The following is a 24,224-nucleotide window of genomic DNA, read 5'->3' on the forward strand; positions in this document are numbered from 1 at the left end:
CTGTTCTCTGCCCCTTTTCCCCCTTTGGTTCTACAGAGACCTCATGATTCTGTGCTCCACTTCTAGCAACATGATAAGACCAATTATGCACTGAGCTAAAAGTACAGCCAGGAAAAAACTGAAGTTGTGGGAGGTTTTGCTATATGCTTAAATTTGGAAATTTTTCTTTCAACATATATTTACAGAAACATCATATAGCAAAATAAAACCTGTGTAATAAATCAACAATATTCAGTTCATGCCACAAAAATTATTTCCTTAAGCACATTTCACAATCTTCTAAACATAGGTTGATGTGGTTAAAAACTTAGAAAGGACTGTGATTACTTAAGATCGGTTTTCATGTTTGTTGAAACTTTGCTCATATTTTCTTTTTCCTTTAAGAAAATAAAAATAAACATGCCATAACATAGAGTTCCCAAATCTTGAAAATTTGCTCAGTATTTAACATGAATGTGTCATTTCTGTTAGAAGGTCAGTAAAGCATAGTTGTTAAGAGTATGGATGCTGGAGCCAAGTTTCCTGGATTCCAAATCCTGATTCTGCTGCCTGGGTGACCTTGGGCAAGTGAACCTCTTTGTGCCATCTTAGTTGCCCTATCAAATGAATGGGGGTAATAAAAATACCTACTTCATAGGGTTGGTATGAGGATTAATGTGTTGTTATATGGTCAGCACTTAGAACAGTGCTTGGTTTTAGTAAAGTGTTCAAAATTAGCTAATTTTATTATAAATTCTAGGTATATGTATATATATTATATATACATTACATATTATATTAATATATATTATATATTATAATAATACATATTATTATAGTATAATAATATATATTATATATACATTGTGTGTATATATACACACTAATATATACACACTAATACACACTAATGAAAATTTATAATTCACTAAGTTCTTAGAAAACGTATTTGTTTTAGCTTAATTTGGAAAAAATCTAGTATATTATTTTAAAATTATGTTAATAATAGGGTTTTGCTGTTTTTTAAATGAGGAGAAAAGTAGTCTGCAGAGTTATTATAAGGATTAGAATTTATATATATAAAGAACCTAGCATGGTATTGTTATTGTTACTAATTTACTTATTTATAATAAGAAACTTTGAACAATGTCTTAATTTTAAAAATATATAAAGAATAAAATTCTTAGCACATTTGAGTTCTAGATGTGATCGTTTTCTTTTTTTTTTTTAATTTCTTTATTTTTTTTGGCCGCGTCGGGTCTTAGTTGTGGCATGTGAGGTCTTTGTTGAGGCATGCGGGCTCTTCATTGTGGCACACAGGCTTCTCTGTAGTTGTGGCGTGCGGGTTTTCTCTCTCTAGTTGTGGCTCACGGGCTCCAGCGCACATGGGCTCTGTAGTTGTGGCGTGCAGGCTCTGTAGTTTGTGGCACATGGGCTCTCTTGTTGAGGCGGACGAGCTCAGTAGTTGCGGCACACTGGCTTAGTTGCCCAGCGGCGTGTGGGATCTTAGTTTCCCTACCAGGGATTGAACCCCTGTCCCCTGCATTGGAAGGTGGATTCTTTACCATTGGACCACGGGGGAAGTCCCTCTATATTATTGATTGAACTAAACAATTTAAGTATTTGATTTTCCTGTTTCCTATAGGTATTTTGGAACCATTTTCTCTAAAATCTTTCTGTTAACACTAATAACATTTAATCTATCTTAATAGTAATAGTTTGAAGGTAATGATGTTCTTTATATCAGTGAATTTTCAAATGATGGTGATCTTTAAAATGCTGTTGCAAAAGAAAGCTTTGAATAGTAATATATGTGAAAGATCTTTGTAAACTGTAAAATCCTCTATAAATGTTAACTCTTCCATTTTGCAGGAGAAGTGAAGGTTTTTAATTGAAGAGCTTTTCTGACATTAAATTAAATAATATAACTTAACATGTAATGGTCTGAGTACACAGTTGTAGAAGAACATAAACAATGATTTTGAGTCTTAAGTCATTGAGAAAAATTAATGAGGAAGATTGGGATAATGAAAAGATATCTAATATTGTTATTAATAAAGACAGAATGTTTGAAAAACATTTATAAGCTATAACAGTTTTGTCAAATGTTCTTTGCTTTTAGTCAGTGTAACTAGTTAAGACAATTTGGAGACCTTAGCAGACTTAAAACTATAATATCTATTTATGCTTAGTGTCTAATATCTGTGATTTAATGGAATCCCAGTCATCCTTCTGATGTGGCCATTAGAAAACATTTCTGTAATGTAATGTTTGTATTGACCTTTGGCAATTTTTGAGTCTGGTTAAAATGATTTTGTTTGACATGTTTTTAAAAGAAAACAGAAGTGAGACTCAGATGACTAAGGTTCAGATTCTAGCTTTCCTCCTGTGTGACCTGTGCAAATCACTTAACTCTTTGAGTTTCAATTTGTTCTTCAATTTTTCTATTGGATCAGATGATCTACTAGTTCCATATACTCTAAAACAAAAGTCAGAAAGCATTATCTGTCTCAGGCTGTTTGAAAACTTATTAATTTATATAAGTCATGTCAAGGATGAAAAACAAAATCATATATTTATTTGCTTAACAGATCATTGGGAAAATTAAAATTACATTATTATTAGGGATTATCCTGGAAAGCCCAGGTTATAGTCATCTGTAGTCCTTCCTAGTTCCGAAATTCTATATCCTATATATTTTCATTTGTTGCTTTAAATATTGTAGACTCCAATGGAAATACCATAGATGTAGACAATTTGTTCTGAATGACTTCCTTATTTGCTGTGTTTCTTAATACTGTTTGTATCATGATATTTATTTGCTTAGTAAATTGTAAAATGATATGGGAGAGGCAAGCTTGATTAAAACATTCATTCTCAACTCCTTTAGAAGATAAAACAAGTAGTTGATTTATCAGAGAACCACTCTTGTGTGTTTATGACTGTTCAATGGTGGTGGTGTTCAGTTCACATACACAGGATGATAAAAGAAGCCAAGTAAGTACTCAGTTCTTATTTTTCTATGTGCTGTTGGTTTTGCTTGGCCATATTTGATCACTGTTTAGAATTTTTAGTTACAACAATGTTTCTTTATACTGTCTATGATATTTATTTACTTACTTACTCATTCTAGGGCCATGATCAGAGTTCAACTCTTGCTCAGCACTCTGTTGAACTGACTTTACCTAATCATCATCCATTTCATAGAGACTTGCTCCGATATGCCAAGCTGATGGAGTGGCTAAAGAGTACCGATTATGGAAAATATGAGGGACTAACAAAGGTATGGATTTGATGCCAGTTACTGAGTATAGAGCATAATCTTTTAGAATCAAGAGGCCATGTGTTCAGTTCCCCAGGTGACATTTGAAATACTATTGTATATTCTTGGCAAAGTAGGACATAATTGAATTTCTAAGTGCTCATTAGCCAGGGAGAACATTTATTTTATTTACTTGGGTGGAGAAGAGCTAGATTTTGAACTTCCAATATAATGTAGTTTTAGGCCATGCTGTAGCCTGAAGCATCATTCAGTTTAGTTAAATGCTATAATTATTTCCTGAGTTTCTTTATATACAATATAGAAACTAGGGAGTATGAAGATGCTGTGAGACATTTGCCCTCTAAGAATCTGTAATCTGTTCTTTTAAGCAAGTGCAGTGTGCCTCTTAAGCAAACATTCCACTCTTCTAGGCACACAGAAACATGGTATTTCTATTCCTGGTTGTGGGACAACTGGGAAGAGCAATTATAATTAAAACAATCAGCGAAAAATTAAGTGCTAAACTGGAAATGAGTTTAAATATGTGGCAGTTTAGAGAAGGGAAATCCATGAACGGAAGCCACGGGGGAAAACTTAATGGAAAACATTGGACTTGAATTGACTTTTAAGTAATGAGTGGAATTAAATTAGCCAGAAATAAGAGGAAGGGCATTCCAGGGATGAGGAGCAAGATGTGCAGACAAAAGTGGGAAAATATGCCCTTTTCCCAGGACTGTAAGAAAGCAAGCCTGATTAAAGCAGAAATTCCGTATTCTGGAAGAGTGAGAAGTTAGGTTAAAGAATCTGAGCCTTGAGACCTAACAGCATTCTTCACACATGGGAAAAGCCTAGATGGGGGAAACTAATTTAGAACTTAATGTAATAACTGAAATGAAATGAAATCTTGAACCAGAAAGATGATAATAGGAATAGAGAATATAAACAAAAAGAGAGAGAATCCAAAGACAAGGGACGGGATGATGCCAAACTTGCTAGACTTGGAGATTAGAAGAACAGTGGTATATACCACTGACTAAATATCAGCAAGTGGACAAGATAAGAGTCATTCATATATTCATTAAGCAAATGAATTGAGCACCTGTTATGTGCTAACACTGTGGTAAGCTCTAGAGATGCAGCGCTGAAGGAAGTAGGTGAACACTTGCCTGTTCAGAGTGCATATGCCGGTGGAGAAGGACTGACACAAAGGTCAGTTGTATAGCCTGTTGGAAGGTACTGCTGAGGACTCTAGAGAAAATAAAGCAGGGAATGCCAGGACGTCAGAAATGTTTGCAGTTTCAAAAAGGATGGTCAGAGAAGGTGTCATGAGAAGGTGACATTTGAGCACAGATTTTAAAAACAAGGAGGGGTGAGCAGCGGGAGTTTCTAGGGAAAGCTTTCCCGGCACAGTGCAAGTGCCCCAAGGCAAGAGCAGCCTGGAGCACTTGAGGAGCGCGAGGAGGCCAGTGTAGTTGGAGCACAGCGAGCCAGGTTCAGGATTAGAAGGGCAGGTGGGAGAGGTAAGGTGGGTGTGGCAGGGCAGATCTGGAAGAGACTGTGCACCATTGTAAGAATTTGGCTTTTACTTTGAGGGAGATGGGGGAGTGGTGTTGGTGGGCTTTGAGTAGTGGAATGACACGATCTGACTTAGATACATGGCCATCGTAGCAGGAACCCATGGGTTCAGTACTCTACTGTTGTGTGTTGTTTTGTTTTGTTTTGATTCAGCAGAATTCTGATTTGTAGATAGCTTAAAGAAAAATATTTGCATTACTGGAATCTTTGCCTTTTGAAGTTGTAAGAGGATTAATATTTTGGATAATTAAACATGGTTACATCTCCTTAAGAGTTTTGTGCCAACAAGTGCTTTGTCCCCTAGTGAGTATTCAAATGAGTAAAATACTCAGTAAGCTTTTTTGCCTAATTGTGTTCTCAGTGAGTATTATTGCCCTATCTTTATATATAATGTATTTATGAATGTAATTTAAAGTGAAGAAACATGACGATAGCCAATCTAGCACTGAATTATGGAATCATTTTCTGCTCACAGAATATTTTTAACTGACAATATTAATGTGATTTTTTAAATGAAATTGACTTATTTCCCAGGAATATTACTTGATCCTGTGTTCTGAACTTTTGACAGACCATGTATTTTATGCCTCATAATCTAATTTGGTAGCTGAAGTGTTTTCCTAAACAGGATTTTATTAAAAAGAAAGAAGGAAGAAAGGAATGAAAGAAGGAAACAGACTAAACCAGTGTTTCTTTAGTAAGAAATAATTAAATCCAGGTACTATTTGCACTTGGTTAGGTGTACACACCTCACACTTTCTGGCAGGACCAGGAAATGCCTGTTTTAAATTCTTGAGGGATAAGAATCACTAGACCCTGCCCCAACTCTACTTATGGCTGAATCTAAGCAAAGCCCTGATTTTTGGTATACATAATTAGAGCTTAAGGAAAATAGAGGTGCCTTGGTCATGTAATGAGCCCTGCTGTCAGAGTCCTTCCTCCAATGGTGGCTCTGGGTTATGCATGTAGGGCAATTCATAATGGAGATGGTCCATCCATGCTTAGGTAGGAAATGAGCTTTCCTCTCCTAATTAGCCCCCTGAGGTTGGCAGTCAGTCTTGAAGATTGCTCAGACATCTTCTCTTAACCTCAGTTTTACATTTGTGGAATTTTCTTTTTGTGTAAAGAGAAAGTAAAACACGGAGTTATCTGTAAGGCTCTACAGTCAGCACAAAATAAAGTTGAAAACACTACCTGAAATAACAGTATTTATACTCATAATAGTTAAATTTTAAGTAAGGTGCTGTATACAAGGTGCTAAGAAGAATACGTACTCACAGTGAGAGATATCTGTCAGAATTTGGTACATGAATGAACTGAGAGTCACACCCGTCTGTGGACTTTCCCACCAGTGAATTCTGTTGAGGACCTGGGGGAAGCTATTCAGTCATTTGAATTGCTTTGAAAACGAAGATGATTTTCAGTAGTCTGCTCAAATCACTGTTTTCAAAATACCAAAATAGCTGTTTTGAAACTGTTTAAATTGCTTGGGTCATAATTTGCTCTTTAAACAATTGGGGTATTGGAATGCAGTCTGTAATATTGAGTGATTTGAGTAGAAACCACTAATGAAGATTTTATGAATTGTAAGAAGCTAATTTCCCACTTGTCGGTCCTTTTCAGTGATTTGCAGTGATCAATATTTTTATGAGAATTTAAACTTGAAAAAATGAGATGCTGAAAATGTGAAACAGCCCAATGAAATAGGAATAATTTTAGGGTATATTTTAATTTATATTTCCGTTTAAAGTTACACAAAGATCACAGGAAAGAATTTCCTGTTTGAGTAATTTTCTTACAGAGACTGTGTGAGAATGTATATGGCCTACAGATAGACAAAAGCAGGATCTATATTATGTTTTATCCAAAAATTGTTTTATAAGGATATATCTATAAAATATCTAAAAAAAAATCAGTGGTGGACTATGAATCAGTATACAAATATTTAAATAATGTATACCTTTGAAAGGTGCATCTGATGTTTAAAGCAAAGTAAACCTGCTCTAAAACTGGGTATGTTAATTTGAAATAATAAAGGAAGTTGAAGTGTAGATTCCGTAATAAATTTAAAAGAATAGCTAGGTACAACAGTTTTTCTGCTGTAGATTTATTTAAATTTAGTGAAACTCTACATATGGCATTTAACATAGGACTTGGAAAAATACATGGTCTCCCACTGTTGAGGACTCTTTCGTAAGGGTATAAGATGTTTTTATGTGATGATAAGCAAATATGATGAAGAAATGAGTTTTCATGTTAAATAATAATTTTTTTATTTGAACTAGAATAAATTAAATTTGCTTTTTTAAAAATAAATTATTTAATTATGAAAACTGTAAGATGTATTAATTAAATTCTTGTTGAAAGTAACCTATTTGGGGGTAATGTAATACCCCATGCTGGCAAGGTATGGTAAAACTCTGTACTCCTTCATTGCCATTGACACTGTCTATTGGTATAATTGTTTTTAAAGCAACATGGCAGTATGGAGGAAGAGTTATAAAGATTCCCTTATTCTTTGGCACTGTAATTCCACCCTTAGGAAATGATTCCAAGGAAACAATTCATTAGAGATGAAAAGCTTATTGTAACATTGTCTATCATAGCAAAACATTGAAACCACTTAAGTGGCCTGTGTTAGGAGATTGGTTTACCAAATTGTGGCACATCAACAAAGCGTAATACTGTGCAGTCATTAGAGTGTGAGACTGGAGAAACATAATTGCTGTAACCCAAATACCCTATACAGTATGATTGCAATTATATTTAAAGTATGTGAAAGATAATACGTAAAAATGAAAATGTAAGTGTGGTTATGTTCAACTTAATATTTTTGTAAATTCTTAATGTTATGTGTTTAACTTTTTTAAAGGACAGAAAATAGCCTTCTTTTTATATCCTATGAAATGCATCAAAATTTTAAGAGCACATGTAAAGAAAAAAACGTAGGGACACCAAGTAGGGAAAGCTGGGATGTGGGGGGGTGGGGGGTTGATGAATTGGGAGATCAGGATTGACATATATACGCTAATATGTATTACTAAGAACCTGCTGTATTAAAAAAAATAAAATAAAATTCAAAAAAAAATTTTAAGACCACAAAATTCAGGACAAGCACAAAGGACTTGGTGATGGTGGGGGCGGTGGAAAATGGAAATTGTTACGTTTGTTTTATTAATAAGAAGTACGTGTTACTTTTCTTTTTAAGAATTACATGGATTATTTATCACGACTCTATGAGAGAGAAATTAAAGATTTCTTTGAAGTTGCAAAGATCAAGATGACTGGCACAACTAAAGAAAGCAAGAAGTTTGGTAAGCTTAGGCACCTCAGTCCCTTGTTTTCTATTCTATTAAAAATGGTTTTATTTTTATTTATGACAAATAATTCTGAGACTTTTTAGGCAAGGTGGAAGGAGATACAGTAGAATTAATGAAAGAGTAAATCTAATGCATTGGTTTAATTTATAGGTATTTCATAGAAAAAATATTTATGTCTGTAAATACGTTTTTTTACTAATTAAAATTCTGCAGTATGTGAATCTGACAGCAATTGTGTATTCATGCTATGTTTAAAAGTACAATTAGCCTCATATCCGCAGCTGTGCAACCCATAGATATGGAGGACCACCTATGGGACTTGAGCATCCATGGATTTTGATATCCACGACGGGTGCTGGAACCAATCCTGCACAGTAACCGAGGGATAACTGTGTATATTCATAGGAGAAGCAGTTGACCAGAAAACGAAGTGCAGTCTGGTTGAGAAAAGAACTAAACTAAGAGACACATATTGAAAGTTCAGTTTCTGATTTCCTAAAAGACCTTTCATAACAGTTGGAGGCAAGTCTGTGATCTCTTAAGTCATTGCTCTCCACAGGGAAGTGAAAGTGATTCCTGGCTTCTTACTTCTCACTGGCTATTTTGAATCAAAAAGGTTTTAAGTGTTTTCTCCCCTGCCAAGGGGCTATAAAAATGTCACCAAAATTTCTCCTGTAATTATACATTATTTTTCCAAAGAGATATTTTTGAAACAAGTTGGTTTTTGTTGCTTCTAAATATGTTAAAACAATCAAAAATATGATTTAAAAGGATAACCAGTGAAAGTATCAAGTTGCGAGGAAGTGATTTGCCGAGGCCACATTCTGCTCTTGCATGTACCCATCTCTGGACTTCCTTTTGGATGGAGTTCTGTGCCTACTCAAGTCAAAACCTGGCCTTAAATGGCTACAGTGTGTACTCAGTGTGTCTGCATAGCTCCCCTTTAGAACCATGAGTTTAGCATTTGCTTGTTGAAAGGAGCCTATGCCCTAAGCAACTTCCGTAATCAGGAGATAGGATTGAAATTGATAGCTCATCTTTCCATTCTTTTCTTTAAGACAAAGAAGACTACCTTTAGTGGGTAATTATTTCGTGTGAATCACACTGATTTGTGGTTGGTTTTTTTTTTTGCGGTATGCGGGCCTCTCACTGTTGTGGCCTCTCCTGTTGTGGAGTACAGGCTCCGGATGCGCAGGCTCAGCGGCCATGGCTCACGGGCCTAGCCACTCCACGGCATGTGGATCTTCCCGGACTGGGGAACGAACCCATGTCCCCTGCATCGGCAGGCGGACTCTCAACCACTGCGCCACCAGGGAAGCCCTGTGGTTGTTGTTTTTTAAATCCAACGCTAATATATTGATGATACTAGTCCAGATTTTTTAAATGGTTTGAATCTGTGTACAAATGCATTGATTACACTTGGTAAAGACACTGATAAGAATCTTGGGACAATAGGCTTTTGGAAACAGAAATGCTAACTCATCCTAAAGGTTAATTGTTCTTAAAAAGCAGTGTGTTTATATCCTTGTTAATGTTTCACCATGGGTATGTTATACTTTTTTTTTTTAGTAAATGACATATTAATACAGTTACATGTTTAATGTTTTCATTTAGTATATTTGTCACCACTTGTTAGTGAACCATTTTATTTTGAGAGAACTCTTCTACAGTGAAAACTGAAGTAAAAGAGAAATCTTTCTAAAATTATCTCCTCAGGAGGTTATTAATGCCGATATCATAATAGTTTATCAAGCCTAAGATTCTCATTGAGATAAATGACATAATAGAAATCTAATTTAAATCAAGTACAGTAGTATCTTAACGGTATCATTGCATTAACCTGAAATGTTACATTTTTACTTTTCTTACCCCTTGAGAAGTTCTTTAATTATCTTGTTAAAAAATTTTTTAAATTAACCTAATACAAGATACAGAAGATACTTTTACAGTTTTAAAACAGTGTTAAAATTATATCTCTTCTATGTATCTATTAAATAATAAAGAATAGGAGAGTAATTTGTAACAGTTGATGTAATCAAAAAAATTATAGTTTCTATTACTTTGATATTATCAGTTACAAGAGAAGAAAAACTAAGTAATAAACAATTCAGAAGATAAAAACGGTTTTGTTCATCTTTGAAGATCTAACTTGTTAGTCAACATTTAAAAATAAATTTCCAGTTAAATACAAATGGCTTAAGAAGTTCTTAAATAGGTAGAATGTGAACTTTCTAAAGGTATCTTTTCAGTGATATAAATTATGTTTAAATTAGTTTTTAGTAGTAATTATAATTAAAAGGAACATCTAAAACTTTGGGAAGATAACTTCAATGAATTAAAATTAAGTAATTATGAGTAAAATTTTAATTTGTTTTGTTTTTGACTTGCTGTGAAAATGCTGGGTCACAGATACTAATAAGAGTAGGAAGTCAGATTGAATGTGTTTTACAAAAGGAAATTGTGTAGTCAGTATACTCATGGAGATTCAGGGGAATTCTCTCTTTTTCAATCAATCTTGACTCAAGTCTTTAACATCTACTTAGTTCAAATAATTTAAAATAATGTTAAAATGCCAGTAAAGTACTTTTTCTTTGTGATAAGGACTTTTTGTAGGTCTGCCTTTTTTGATCTGTAGGTTTACTTTGATATCCTCAAAGGTGAATTTTCCCCCCAAGATTGATACTTGGGTGTTTTGTTTTCCCTTTGTAGTCTACAGATATACTTAATGAAAAGTCAGGAAAACGAAATTTAGTAATTATTTTTGAATTTGCTTGTTTTTTTTTCTTTCTGCAGCTGAAATAGACACAGATACATATATTACTTAAGCCCATTAACATATACATTTACATAATTACTTCCTCATACTTATAATCCAAAATTTAAAATTGATATGCCTGAAACATTTTTTCATTGTTTCTCCACTAAATTAAGAAATCTTGTTGATTCCAAAGGGAGTCTTGAATGAAAGACCGAATTTAGTCCTGACTGGAAGATTCATTCAATAAATGTTTATTAATTACCTGTTATGTAATAAGCACTGCTAGGTACTGAGAATCCAGCAATGAGCAAAGACCCTACCCTCTTGAAGCTTATAGTCTAGCAGGAATTATTTAAGGATATTTAAAAGTTTACCAGCATATTGTTGCTTGTTGGTGATAATATACAGTTTTTATGAGCCCCAAATGGGGCACTACTAGTAACTCTGTATTCTTTATTGACTACTAAAATATGTATGTGTGTGTGTATATATAAAGCATTAGGCTTTGCTCTGGAATTGGTGAACTTAGTAGAGTGACAACTTAAGGCCACCAGAAGGTACTATTCAGGATGGCCAACTAGTAGCTCCAGCACATCCCTCCTTGCTTGCCACTTTAATGTCCAGCCTTATTGTGTCATATTCCCTTGAGCTTCGGGTAGCCAAGGCTGGGAACATTCACATGTCTCTGGTGTGGCAAGTTAGTAGTTCATACTTGGGATTTTGCCTTGAAGTTTGGCAGGAATAGTGACAGTTGACACATTTTCTATTTTTTAAATATTTCTAGATTAGAGTTATATTCTTTAATTTTCTGTTTCATTCTGTAATTTCTTTCTTTGCCTTTCAAATTAACTTCTAATTTGGGTTTAGAATGTTTCACAAGATGATCTCTACAATTGATCTAATAAATATTAGAGAGAGATTTTAGATAAAAGACCCTAAAAGAGCTCCAGTTCCTCCATTAAACCTGTTCCCTCAGCTTTACCCTTCCATCTACCCATCTCCTAATAATTAGTATTTTTATACATACCTTTCATTCTAGGTGTTCACAAAGCCAGTTTAAGTTTCTTAGTAGTTCAGGTTGTTATTCTAAAATGGTTTTAAAGCCCCACTCGTATAATGTTCTGTCAGATGGAGTGTACAATTATTTAGTACAGTGGAGATTCCTTTCAGGAGCTTTCAGTGAATACAAGAGTGTTAATGCATTTAAAGTCTAAATCTACAACTTCATTCTGATAAATTTTCACTGTATTAAATTATTTACTTGAACTCTGTTTTCTTCAGAAAACAATACTTGCAAATATAGTCTTTAAATTTAAGTACATCAGCTCAATAAACTTAAAAAAATCCTTTAAAAGTGTGGGGGAGGCTTACAGATGTAGATATTTTTACCTGAATATTTGCATAAAACAGTACATTAAAAGACTAGTAAAGTTTTTTCTCTCATAATTTTTCAAACAATAGCTGACCAACTAAACATACGTTGCATCTCTTGTTACTTGATGCTCATGGTTCTTTGCATGTGTCTTTAAAACTAGAGCTTTAACTTCCTCTTGTGCATGGTTTGTGCAAATTGCAGTTTATTAACTTGTCTTTGTCTTTGATGCTTGCAACCTAATCCATCACAGCTACACTGCCTCGAAAAGAAAGTGCTGTCAAACAGGAAACAGAGAGTGAGTATGCTTAGTGTATTAGTAGGTATTCTCAATGCATGTTTGTTTGTCTAGAAATTAGTTATTTTTCTTGAAAAAAGTTACACCAAAAATACTGATTTCTCTGAGTTGCCAGGTATTGGTGAAAGAAAAACAACATAATGTTAGTGGTATGACTACATCCAAGAAATACATAATATAGTTAAAAATATTTGGTGGGTAGTCAGAAATTTATAAAAAGTCTTAACCATTATACTTTTGTTTTCAGGCTGTGTTTAGAAACTATAAAAATTCTTGTAGGTATGGTCAAATTTTGCATAATGAAACCAAAGTTTATCTCTAATTGTCCTTATACCTTTTTATCACTTATTATATCATTTGTCCCTCCTGACCATAAGCAGATAATGCAGGTTAGCTGAGAAATATTCAAGAAGAATAAAATGTTTTTATTGTTTAAATTTAATTCTAGTAAAAACATCACATTTTCTTGTAAATGGAATCTTTTAATTCTTTTATGTATGTAGGATATTGTCCAGACATATTGTTATCATTTTTCCCCATGGCTACGATAGATACCTTTCTTTATACCTAAACTCACATGTCCCATATTAATATAGTTAACGATGGAGGAAACCTGCACAAGCCTCTTAGATAGCCTCATCCACCAGAGGAGAGACAGCAGAAGCAAGAAGAACTACAGTCCTGCAGCCTGTGAAACAAAAACCACATTCACAGAAAGATAGACAAGATGAAAAGGCAGAGGGCTATGTATCAGATAAAGGAACAAGATAAAAGCCCAGAAAAACAACTAAATGAAGTGGAGAGAGGAAACCTTCCAGAAAAAGAATTCAGAATAATGATAGTGAAGATAAACCAGGACCTCGGAAAAAGAATGGAGGCAAAGATCGAGAAGATGCAAGAAGTGCTTAACAAAGATGTAGAAGAATTAAAGAACAAACAGAGATGAACAATACAATAAATGAAATGAAAACTACACTAGAAGGAGTCAATAGCAGAATAACTGAGGCAGAAGAACGGATAAGTGACCTGGAAGACAGAATGGTGGAATTCACTGCTGCAGAACAGAATAAAGAAAAAAGAATGAAAAGAAATGAAGACAGCCTAAGAGACCTGTGGGACAACATTAAACACAACAACATTCGCATTACAGGGGTCCCAGAAGGAGAAGAGAGAAAGGACCCGAGAAAATATTTGAAGAGATTATCGTCGAAAACTTCCCTAACGTGGGAAAGGAAATAGCCACCCAAGTCCAGGAACTACAGCAAGTCCCACATAGGATAAACCAAAGGAGGAACATGCTGAGACACATAGTACTCAAATTGGCAAAAATTAAAGACAAAGAAAAATTATTGAAAGCAGCAAGGGAAAAATGACAAATCACATACAAGGGAACTCCCATAAGGTTAACAGCTGATTTCTCAGCAGAAACTCTACAAGCCAGAAGGGAGTGGCCTGATATACTTAAAGTGATGAAAGGGAAGACCCTGCAACCAAGATTACTCTACCCAGCAAGGATCTCATTCAGATTCGATGGAGAAATCAAAAGCTTTACAGACACACAAAAGGTAAGAGAATTCAGTACCGCCAAACCAGCTATATAGCAAATGCTAAAAGAACTTCTCTAAGTGGGAAACACAAGAGAAGAAAAGGACCTACAAAAACAAACCCAAAAGAATTCAGAAAATGGTCATAGGAACATACATATCGATAATTACCTTAAACGTGAATGGATTAAATGCTCCAACCAAAAGACACAGGCTTGCTGAATGGATACAAAAACAAGACCCATATATATACTGTCTACAAGAGACCCACTTCAGACCTAGGGACACATGCAGACTGAAAGTGAGGGGATGGAAAAAGATATTCCATGCAAATGGAAATCAAAAGAAAGCTGGAGTAGCAATACTCATATCTGATAAAACAGATTTTAAAGAATGTTACAAGAGACAAGGAAGGACACTACACAATGATCAAGGGGTCAATCCAAGAAGAAGATGTAACACTATAAATATATATTCACCCAACGTAGGAGCACCTCAATACATAAGGCAACTACGAACAGCTGTAAAAGAGGAAATCGACAGTAACACAATAATAGTGGGGGACTTTAGCACCTCACTTACACCAATGGACAGATCATCCAAAATGAAAATAAATAAGGAAACAAAAGCTTTAAATGACACAGTAGACCAGATAGATTTAATTGATTTTTATAGGGCATTCCATCCAAAACAGCAGATTACACTTTCTTCTCAAGTGCGTACGGAACATTCTCTGGGATAGATCACATCTTGGGTCACAAATCAAGCCTCAGTAAATTTAAGAAAATTGAAATCATGTGAAGCATCTTTTCTGACCACAACGCTATGAGATTAGAAATGAATTACAGAGGAAGAAACGTGAAAAACACATGGAGGCTAAACACTAAGTTACTAAATAACCAAGAGATCACTGAAGAAATCAAAGAGGAAATCAAAAAATACCTAGACGCAAATGACAATAAAAACATGACGATTCAAAACAATGGGATGCAGCAAAAGCAGTTCTAAGAGGCAAGTTTATAGCTATACACGCATACCTCAAGAAACAAGAAAAATCTCAAATAAACAATGTAACCTTAAACCTAAAGGAACTAGAGAAAGAACAGCAAACAAAACCCAAAGTTAGCAGAAGGAAAGAAATCATAAAGATCAGAGCAGAAATAAGTGAAATAGAAACAAAACAATAGCAAAGATCAATAAAACTAGAAGCTGGTTCTTTGAGAAGATAAACAAAATTGATAAACCATTAGCCAGACTCAGCAAGAAAAAGAGGGAGAGGACTCAAATCAATAAAATTAGAAATGAAAAAGGAGAAGTTACAACAGACACCGCAGAAATACAACGCATCCTTAGAGACTACTACCAGCAACTCTATGCCAATAAACTGGACAACCTGGAAGAAATGGACAAATTCTTAGAAAGGTATAACCTTCCAAGACTGAACCAGGAAGAAACAGAAAATATGAACAGATCAACAAGTAATGGAATTGAAACTGTGATTAAAAATCTACCAACAAACAAAAGTCCAGGACCAGATGGCTTCACAGGTGAATTCTATCAAACATTTAGAGAAGAGCTAACACCCATCCTTCTCAAACTCTTCCACAAAATTGCAGAGGAAGGAGCACTCCCAAACTCATTCTGTGAGGCCACCATCACCCTGATACCAAAACCAGACAAAGATACTACAAAAAAAGAAAATTACAGACCGGTATCACTGACGAATATAGATGCAAAAATCCTCAACAAAATACTAGCAAACAGAATCCAGCAACACATTAAAAGTATCTTATAGGGCTTCCCTGGTGGTGCAGTGGTTGAGAGTCCGCCTGCCGATGCAGGGGACACGAGTTCGTGCCCATTCTGGGAAGATCCCACATGCCGCGGAGCACCTCGGCCTGTGAGCCATGGCTGCTGAGCCTGTGCGTCCGGAGCCTGTGCTCCGCAACGGGAGAGGCCACAGCAGTGAAAGGCCCGCGTACCACAAAAAAAAAAAAAGAAAAGGATCATAAACCATGATCAAGTGGGATTTATTCCAGGGATGCAAGGATTCTTCAATATACGCTAATCAATCAGTGTGATACACCATATTAACAAATTGAAGAATAAAAACTATATGATCATGTCAATAGATGCAGAAAAAGCTTTTGACAAAATTCAACACCCATTTATGATAAAAACTCTCCACAAAGTGGGCATAGAGGGAACCTACCTCAACATAATAAAGGTCATATACAACAGACCCACAGCAAACATCATTCTCAATGGTGAAAAACTGAAAGCATTTCCTCTAAGATCAGGAAAAGACAAGGATGTCCACTCTCACCACTATTATTTAACATAGTTTTGGAAGTCCTAGCCATGGCAATCAGAGAAGAAAAAGAAATAAAAGGAATACAAATTGAAAAAGAAAAAGTAAAACTGTCACTGTTTGCAGATGACATGATACTATACATAGAGGATACTATACATAGAGAATCCTAAACATGCCCCCAGAAAACTACCAGAGCTAATCAATGAATTTGATAAAGTTGCAGGATACAAAATTAATGCACAGAAATCTCTTGCATTCTTATACACTAATCATGAAAAATCTGAAAGAGAAATTAAGGAAACACTCCCATTTACCGTTGCAACAAAAACAATAAAATACCTAGGAATAAACCTTCCTAGGGAGGCAAAAACCTGTATGCAGAAAACTGTAAGACACTGATGAAAGAAATTAACGATGATGCCAACAGATGGAGAGATATACCATGTTCTTGGATTGGAAGTTTCAATATTGTGAAAATGACTATACTACCCAAAGCAATCTACAGATTCAATGCAATCCCTATCAAATTACCAATGGCATTTTTTACAGAACTAGAACAAAAAATCTTAAAGTTTGTATAGAGACACATAAGACACCAAATAGGCAAAGCAGTCTTGAGGGAAAAACACAAACTGGAGAAATCAGACTCCCTGACTTCAGACTAGACTACAAAGCTACAGTAATCAAAACAATATGGTACTGGCACAAAAACAGAAATATAGATCAATGGCACAGGATAGAAAGCCCAGAGATAAACCCATGCACCTATGGTCAACTAATCTATGACAAAGGAGGCAAGGATATTCAATGAAGGGAAGACAGTCTCTTCAATAAGTGGTGCTGGGAAAACTGGACAGCTACATGTAAAAGAATGAAGTTAGAATACTCCCTAACACCATACACAAAAATAAACTCAAAATGGACTAAAGACCTAAACGTAAGACCGGACACTTATAAAACTCTTAGAGGAAAACATAGGAAGAACACTCCTTGACATCAATCACAGCAAGATCTTTTTTGATCCACCTCCTAGTGTAATGGAAATAAAAACAAAAGTAAACAAATGGGACCTAATGAAACTTCAAAGCTTTTGCACAGCAAAGGAAACCATAAACAAGACCAAAAGACAACCCTCAGAATGGGAGAAAATATTTGCAAACAAATCAACAGACAAAGGATTAATCTCCAAAATTTATAAACAGCTCATGCAGCTCAATATTAAAAAAACAAACAACCCAATCCCAAAATGGGCAGAAGACCTAAATAGACATTTCTCCAAAGAAGACATACAGCTGGCCAAGAAGCACATGAAAAGCTGCTCAGCATCACTAATCATTAGGGAAATGCAAATCTAAACTACAATGAGTTATCACCTCACGCCAGTTAGAATGGGCATCATCAGAAAATCTGCAAACAAATGCTGGAGCAGGTGTGGAGAAAAGGGGACCCTTTTGCGCTGTTGATGGGAATATAAACGGATACAGCCACTATGGAGAACAGTGTGGAGGTTCCTTTAAAAAACTAAAAATAGAATTACCTTATGATCCAGCAATCCCACTACTGGGCATATACCCAGAGAAAACCATAATTCAAAAGGACACATGCACCCCAATGTTCATTGCAATAGCCAGGTCATGGAAGCAACCTAAATGCCCATCGAGAGACAAATGGATAAAGAAGATGTGGTACATATATTCCAACGGAATATTACTCAGCCATAAAAAGGAACAAAATTGGGTCATTTGTTGAGATGTGGATGGATCTAGAGACTGTCACACAGATTGAAGTAAGTCAGAAAGAGAGAAACAAATATTGTATATTAATGCATATATGTGGAACCTAGAAAAATGGTACAGATCCGGTTTGCAGGGCAGCAATTGAGACACAGATGTGGAGAACAAACGTATGGGCTCCAAGTGGGGAAAGCTGTGGCGGGGCAGGGGCGGGATGGTGGTGTGATGAATTGGGCAATTGGGATTGACATGTATACCCTGATGTGTATAAAATGGATGACTAATAAGAACCTGCTGTATAAAAAAATTAAATTAAAAAATTAAAATATATATCTATAGTTAATGATGTATGTATTATATTTTAGTTGTATTTTAAATATAACAAATTTTCAGGGTGTTGTTTTTTTTCTCTTCATTTTGTTTAGTTTTTAAAGAACTTTAATCAGTTCACTTACTGTAAAAGCAGAGTTTCTGGGTTCAGGAGTGTATTAAGTTGAATCGTGTGTAATTGACCTTTTTGGTAGGGCAAGATTAATTTGATATGGTTCCACCTAATGTGTTGATTTGATGTGGAGGTGAGTAATTTTGGGATATGGCAGGTTTTTTTGGAAATATAACTGTCATGTTAACTAGTACACTAGGGGGTCATTGACTTTCATCCATAGTCATGTCGTTTGAGTGGGAAAGAAATCCTCATCTACTTTAGTCTAGAGAAATCATCAGGCAGCTTAATCTTTATGGTGAGACTGGGCGGGGCATAATGTGATCTTTAAGATCTTGTTCAGTCCTATTCTGTGATTCTGTATAGTTTCACTACTCTTTACAGTATGTTCAGGAATAGGACACAAATGTTAATGAAAGAGAAGGACAGCCCACAATCTCTCCTCTGTGGTAGATTTGTGCCGTAACTAGTATGAGCCCCAGAAGACCAAGACAGTAGAAGATAGCCCTGATTTATGCTATGGATCTTTTATTCGTGAAGTTCACAACTTTTAAAGTTGTATTATTTCTTAGGTCTTCATGGAAGTTCCGGGAAATTAACTGGATCTACTTCTAGTCTAAATAAACTCAGTGTTCAGAGTTCAGGGAATCGCAGATCTCAGTCATCTTCCTTGTTGGATATGGGAAACATGTCAGCCTCTGATCTCGATGTTGCCGACAGAACCAAATTTGATAAGGTAAAATAAAATAACAAGTACTTCTTAAACATTACTATTAGTTTTCTAGCATCAGTTTGTTATTCCTTTAATTGTGTTCAAAGATTTGGGCTCCGTTGGCTCTTTTAATTAACCATATCTTACTTTACAGTTCTGAATCTGAAAAAAATAGTCACATGTCAACTGAAATGTGATTTATCAATTAAATGACATAACAGTTTTATTAAAGTTTGTTATAAATCATAAAGTGCTTGCAATCATAAATCCAGTTATTTGAGCAACTACAGAGTAAAGAGGAAATAGCTGTTATGAAGCTAAACTGTTCTCTGCAATGCATTAAATAAGTTTAAAAAGTTTATCTCGTAAAGCAATTATACTCCAATAAAGATGTTAAAAAAAAAAAGTTTATCTCTGTGTTCCTCTTTCCAGATTTTGAGTAAATAATTGTTGTGAGTTTTATTTTAAGTATGTTCTGGCCCTGTTATGCCTTGATAATACTGTATTGTCCTTTCAATCTTGAAAGTGTTTGTTTTGGGGATTCTATTGAGATTATAGATGAAGCATCCCTGGTCCCTGCAGAAAAGTAATTAAATGTGGAATGTTATTTTAAGCATTTTTGTTCAGTTCTTTGTAGGATCATTTTGGTTTTCTTCAGATCTTTGAACAGGTACTAAGTGAACTGGAGCCCCTGTGTCTGGCAGAACAGGACTTCATAAGTAAATTTTTCAAACTACAGCAACATCAAAGCATGCCTGGAACTATGGTATGGCTCACATTTATTTATTGGCTAGTATTTATGACCTGTAGCATAATTAGCCTAATTAATATATTGCCACAATTTCAATGTCAGAACAGAAAAAGACAAAATTTATAATTAAGGATTTTTAAAATACATTTTGTCATACAAGATACTAAAAACAATGATAGAGTTTGGGCATCTAGTCTAATATTCCAGACTATTTTAGGCCTAAACATTGTCTAAATTAGTAAGGGGGGAGAATGTCTGAATTTACTTTGCAAAAAACTTTTTTTTTTTTTTGGCTGTGCTGTGTGGCATGCGGGATCTTCCCGGAACAGGGATGGAACCCAGGCCCCGTGCAGTGGAAGCGTGGAGTCCTAACCACTGGACTGCTAGGCAGTTCCCACAACAAAACATTATTTAAAAAACAGTTTTAGTAATCATCAAGAAAAAATAGGATTAAAAAAATAAAAAAGATGTTTGTCTATATATACCATGGTCTTTATAAAAAAGAAAGTAAGAAAGAAAAAAAATGTGGAGGCCTCAGATCTGAATCTTATGGCTTTGTTACTAACTAGCTATGAGTCCTTAAAGCAATTATTTAATCCCTGTTTTTCCTCATCTGTGCAATAGGTATAATAGTACCTATTCATCATGCCTCTCTGATGGCATAAGTGTAAGAAAGTAAAATGAGAGATTTGTAAGAATATTTTGAAGAACTTAAAAGCACAGTGCAAATTGAGTGAGTTTTTTTTTAGATTAAGGTCATCTTAAAAAAGAGAACCAACATATCAAAAGCAGGCCTAAAATGAATGACAAATTAATTATTTTAAATGGTTAGGGATTTGTTGTTGTAGGTGGTCCAGGTAGTTAATATGTTTACTTGTTAGCTTATGTAAGAACTTTCGATAGCATTTTTTAATACCAAAATTTTATTAAAATGATCGTTGAGATTTCTTTAATTTTTAAAATTCTCTCTTGAAAGTTGTTTCTGGATGTTTTTGTTGAGCTGCCTTTCCATTCCCATGCTTCCTCTGAGCCTCCTCAACCTTCTCTCTCCTCCTTTCCCCTCATTGCACACACACAAACACAACTTCTCATGCCACAGTAATTCTAAGATAAAATCTAAGAACATAGCACTTCCTGAACATTCTTAAACAGCATCCTAAATTGTATAGTTTTGTCGGTAATACTGCCTTTAAAAATCATTATTTCTCATAATATATTCTCTCCTAGGAATTTTAAGACTGAGCAGGCTATTGCTATATAAACTAGTCAAATTGTTGGTCTTTTATTATGTAAAGTACCTGAATAATTTTTGCAGACTGAAGCAGAGGAGCTAGATGGAGGAACGTCGTCACGGCAACATAATGCTGGCACACCACTGCCTGTTTCATCTGAGTATGTGTTTGTTACTATCTGTTGTTTATTTTGGAAAAAAAATAAACTTTAAATTGAGCAGGAAGGAGTGCTGCTCAGTGAAGAGTTCACATGACTCTCCATAACTGACAGCACTCAGAGCATCAGCCTGTGTGCCCAATGTCTTATCGAACATCTTACTGAAGTAAAATTGGTCCTGTTTATGGCTCTTCGGCTCTTTTTGCTATAGCAGCCACAGAAATGCAATCAATTTTGATATTTGCTGGTAGGAAGTAGCATTTGAATTGCAGTGTATTTCTCAGAAATCACAAAGTACATTTCAGGACCCGGTTTTACAAATGACCAAGTTACTTTGAGTGATAAAACTTAACTTCAAAAAAATATGTTTATATTGGAAACCACTATAGGATAATTAGTTCATCATATTTGGACAGTGTTAGTTGAAATACCAAATTTTAGTCATTTATGTATACCCGGGGGATAAAGTTGAAGATGAATACACCTGAAGCTTGTAATAACTTCTATATTTTGTATGTTTTCTGAACAGGAAAGATATGATTCGCCAAATGATGATTAAAATATTTCGCTGCATTGAGCCAGAACTGAACAACCTGATTGCATTAGGAGACAAAATCGATAGCTTTAACTCCCTTTACATGCTAGTCAAAATGAGTCATCATGTGTGGACTGCACAAAATGTGGACCCTGCTTCTTTTCTAAGTACTACATTGGGAAATGTTTTAGTGACTGTCAAAAGGAACTTTGATAAATGTATTGTAAGTTCGTTTTTTTTGTTTTGTTTTTGTTTGTTTTTTAATAACTTAGAATTCTAATTGTTGCAAAAAAAAATGTATTTAAACCAAGAGATTTCCAGCTTTCCACTGTGGGATCTACTGCCCAAAGCCTTGAAACAGAGTGTTGGCTACAATTTACATGAACAGAGCTAGTTGGATGGTGCTGTGCCATCTAGTTTCCCATCTACACTGTGAATCTTGGCAAGTTCTGGAGTAGGTGGCATAGAGGCAGCAGCTGCATAAGAGATCCACTAAGTAACTGAAATTTCAGTTGACTATTAATGACCATAGATTTAATGAAACAATTGAAACTATCACTTGAATTTATTGTTTTGCTTCTTTTAATATACTCCAATAAGATAATTAATAACTGGATTATTTTAATTGCTTACTTAAATTAGTTTATTAGTTTAATAGCTTTAATTAATAATCATATTGCTTTATTTTAAGAATAAATTGTTCTTATGTTAACTTTTGGCAATCACCATTTTCCTCCTTCTAATAGGGAACAAAGATCATTAACTTTTTTTTTTCCTGTTAGGTTTTGGTAAGCTTGTAGGTATGAACTGGACTGGGCCAGGTTCTAAAAAAAAAGTTTCATTTTATTAATATATTTAGTATATAAAAGTGGATATTTATTATCTGAATTTTTCTACTATGTAACCTCTAAGTTAAATCCAGCTTTTGAATAGCCATAGAAGAATGGGAGAATAATAAAAATATTAAGGGCAGTTAAAGTCCATATTCTTTTTTATACTTTCTAAAAATATTTATTGAGATTCTAAAAGTTTAAAAACAGTCTGTGTCCACTGTAGAAACTTAAATGTCACCTCAACAGTCTTGTTAATCCTCCTTCCCTACCAAGTGATTTCACTTGGCATTTGAAGTATTATGAAATTTAACCATTTAAGGCTTGTCCTCTTCCCTACCCTGCCTTCTCCAGAGGTGATGATAAACCTGGAAGATCTGATTGCAAGCTGATAGCCAAAAGGAAAAGGAAGAACTACCAAAGGCTAAGATAATGAGTCCCATTTAACATAACTGGAACACTGAATCATGAGGACACTATATATTTACAGAATATGAAGGTTCTGTTGCTTTTATCAGGAAAATATAACTTTATATAATACCTCTCAACCCAATAGAACATAGTTGTTGAAAGCGTAAGATGTAGTATCAGGTAGATGTAGACATGGGTTCAAAAGAAGTGCTTAGCACATTGCCTGGCACAGAATAAGAGCTTACTAATGGATCACTTGTAATGGTGGTGGTGATAATAGTACTAGTAATTAATAATAGTTTATTAAAGAATGTTCATGTTACTCTCAAGAGTGGGAAGTGAAGAAATTAAGCAAAATTAACCTAGACAAATGTATAAACTCATTTTCTCCTAAATTGCGTGTATTTCTAAAGGATATACCTCTTATCACCAAAGGGAGAAGGATGGTTCCTTCTGCTGACTGTCATCACTCTCTGTGTCTTATTTTAACTCACATCTTCTCAGTGTCTGGTTGATTGTGTTTGCTCAGTGTTACATGTTTTGGTACATGGGACAAGATCAGAACCTAGGGCATAATGAATGGGTAATGAATGGGTCTTTGTGTATTAAGACAGAAACATGAATGTCAGATGACTGCAGAAAGTGGAATAGATAGCACCTGAGTTTGGCACTTTCATCTGGTGGCCAAGCCCAAACTATTCTTCAAGGAACAGTGCTAAAAATGTTAGCCTAACAAGAACCAGAGATAAAATTAGAAAGTAACTGACACATCAAGTACTACCAAGCTGGACTCTGCAATCCGGTACATTTCTTAGCTGTATTTAGTTTGCTTTTCAGGATTCCTCACACTATAGTGACATGGATTTGCACTCTTAAACCTTTGAAAATGATAAGATTTGGCTGTCTCATCATTGTTTATTCTTGCCTTCTTTGTCATAGATTAATTAACCATATAAGCACAGGTTTATTTCTGGGCTCTCTGTTCTGTTCCATAAATCT

General features: G+C 34.9%; 1 protein-coding gene across 8 annotated transcripts in view; it reads left to right on the forward strand.

Annotated features, from left to right (window-relative positions):
* EXOC1 (exocyst complex component 1) overlaps positions 1-24,224 on the forward strand; it is a 61,406-nt gene that overhangs the window by 27,903 nt on the left and 9,279 nt on the right. For 5 of the 8 annotated variants that reach the window (XM_073805288.1, XM_073805292.1, XM_073805287.1 and 2 more), the window contains 7 exons: positions 3,113-3,262; positions 8,025-8,130; positions 12,520-12,564; positions 19,170-19,333; positions 19,968-20,075; positions 21,376-21,452; positions 21,979-22,207. In XM_073805288.1, coding sequence (XP_073661389.1) covers positions 3,113-3,262; positions 8,025-8,130; positions 12,520-12,564; positions 19,170-19,333; positions 19,968-20,075; positions 21,376-21,452; positions 21,979-22,207 — 879 coding nt within the window. Of the gene's footprint in view, positions 1-2,869; positions 2,977-3,112; positions 3,263-8,024; positions 8,131-12,519; positions 12,565-19,169; positions 19,334-19,967; positions 20,076-21,375; positions 21,453-21,978; positions 22,208-24,224 lie in introns of all 8 variants that reach the window. The other 3 variants (XM_073805290.1, XM_073805291.1, XM_073805289.1) reach the window with 2 other exon arrangements.

The sequence above is a fragment of the Tursiops truncatus genome, chromosome 5 (genome assembly GCF_011762595.2).
Source record: "Tursiops truncatus isolate mTurTru1 chromosome 5, mTurTru1.mat.Y, whole genome shotgun sequence".
Classification (NCBI taxonomy): domain Eukaryota; kingdom Metazoa; phylum Chordata; class Mammalia; order Artiodactyla; family Delphinidae; genus Tursiops; species Tursiops truncatus.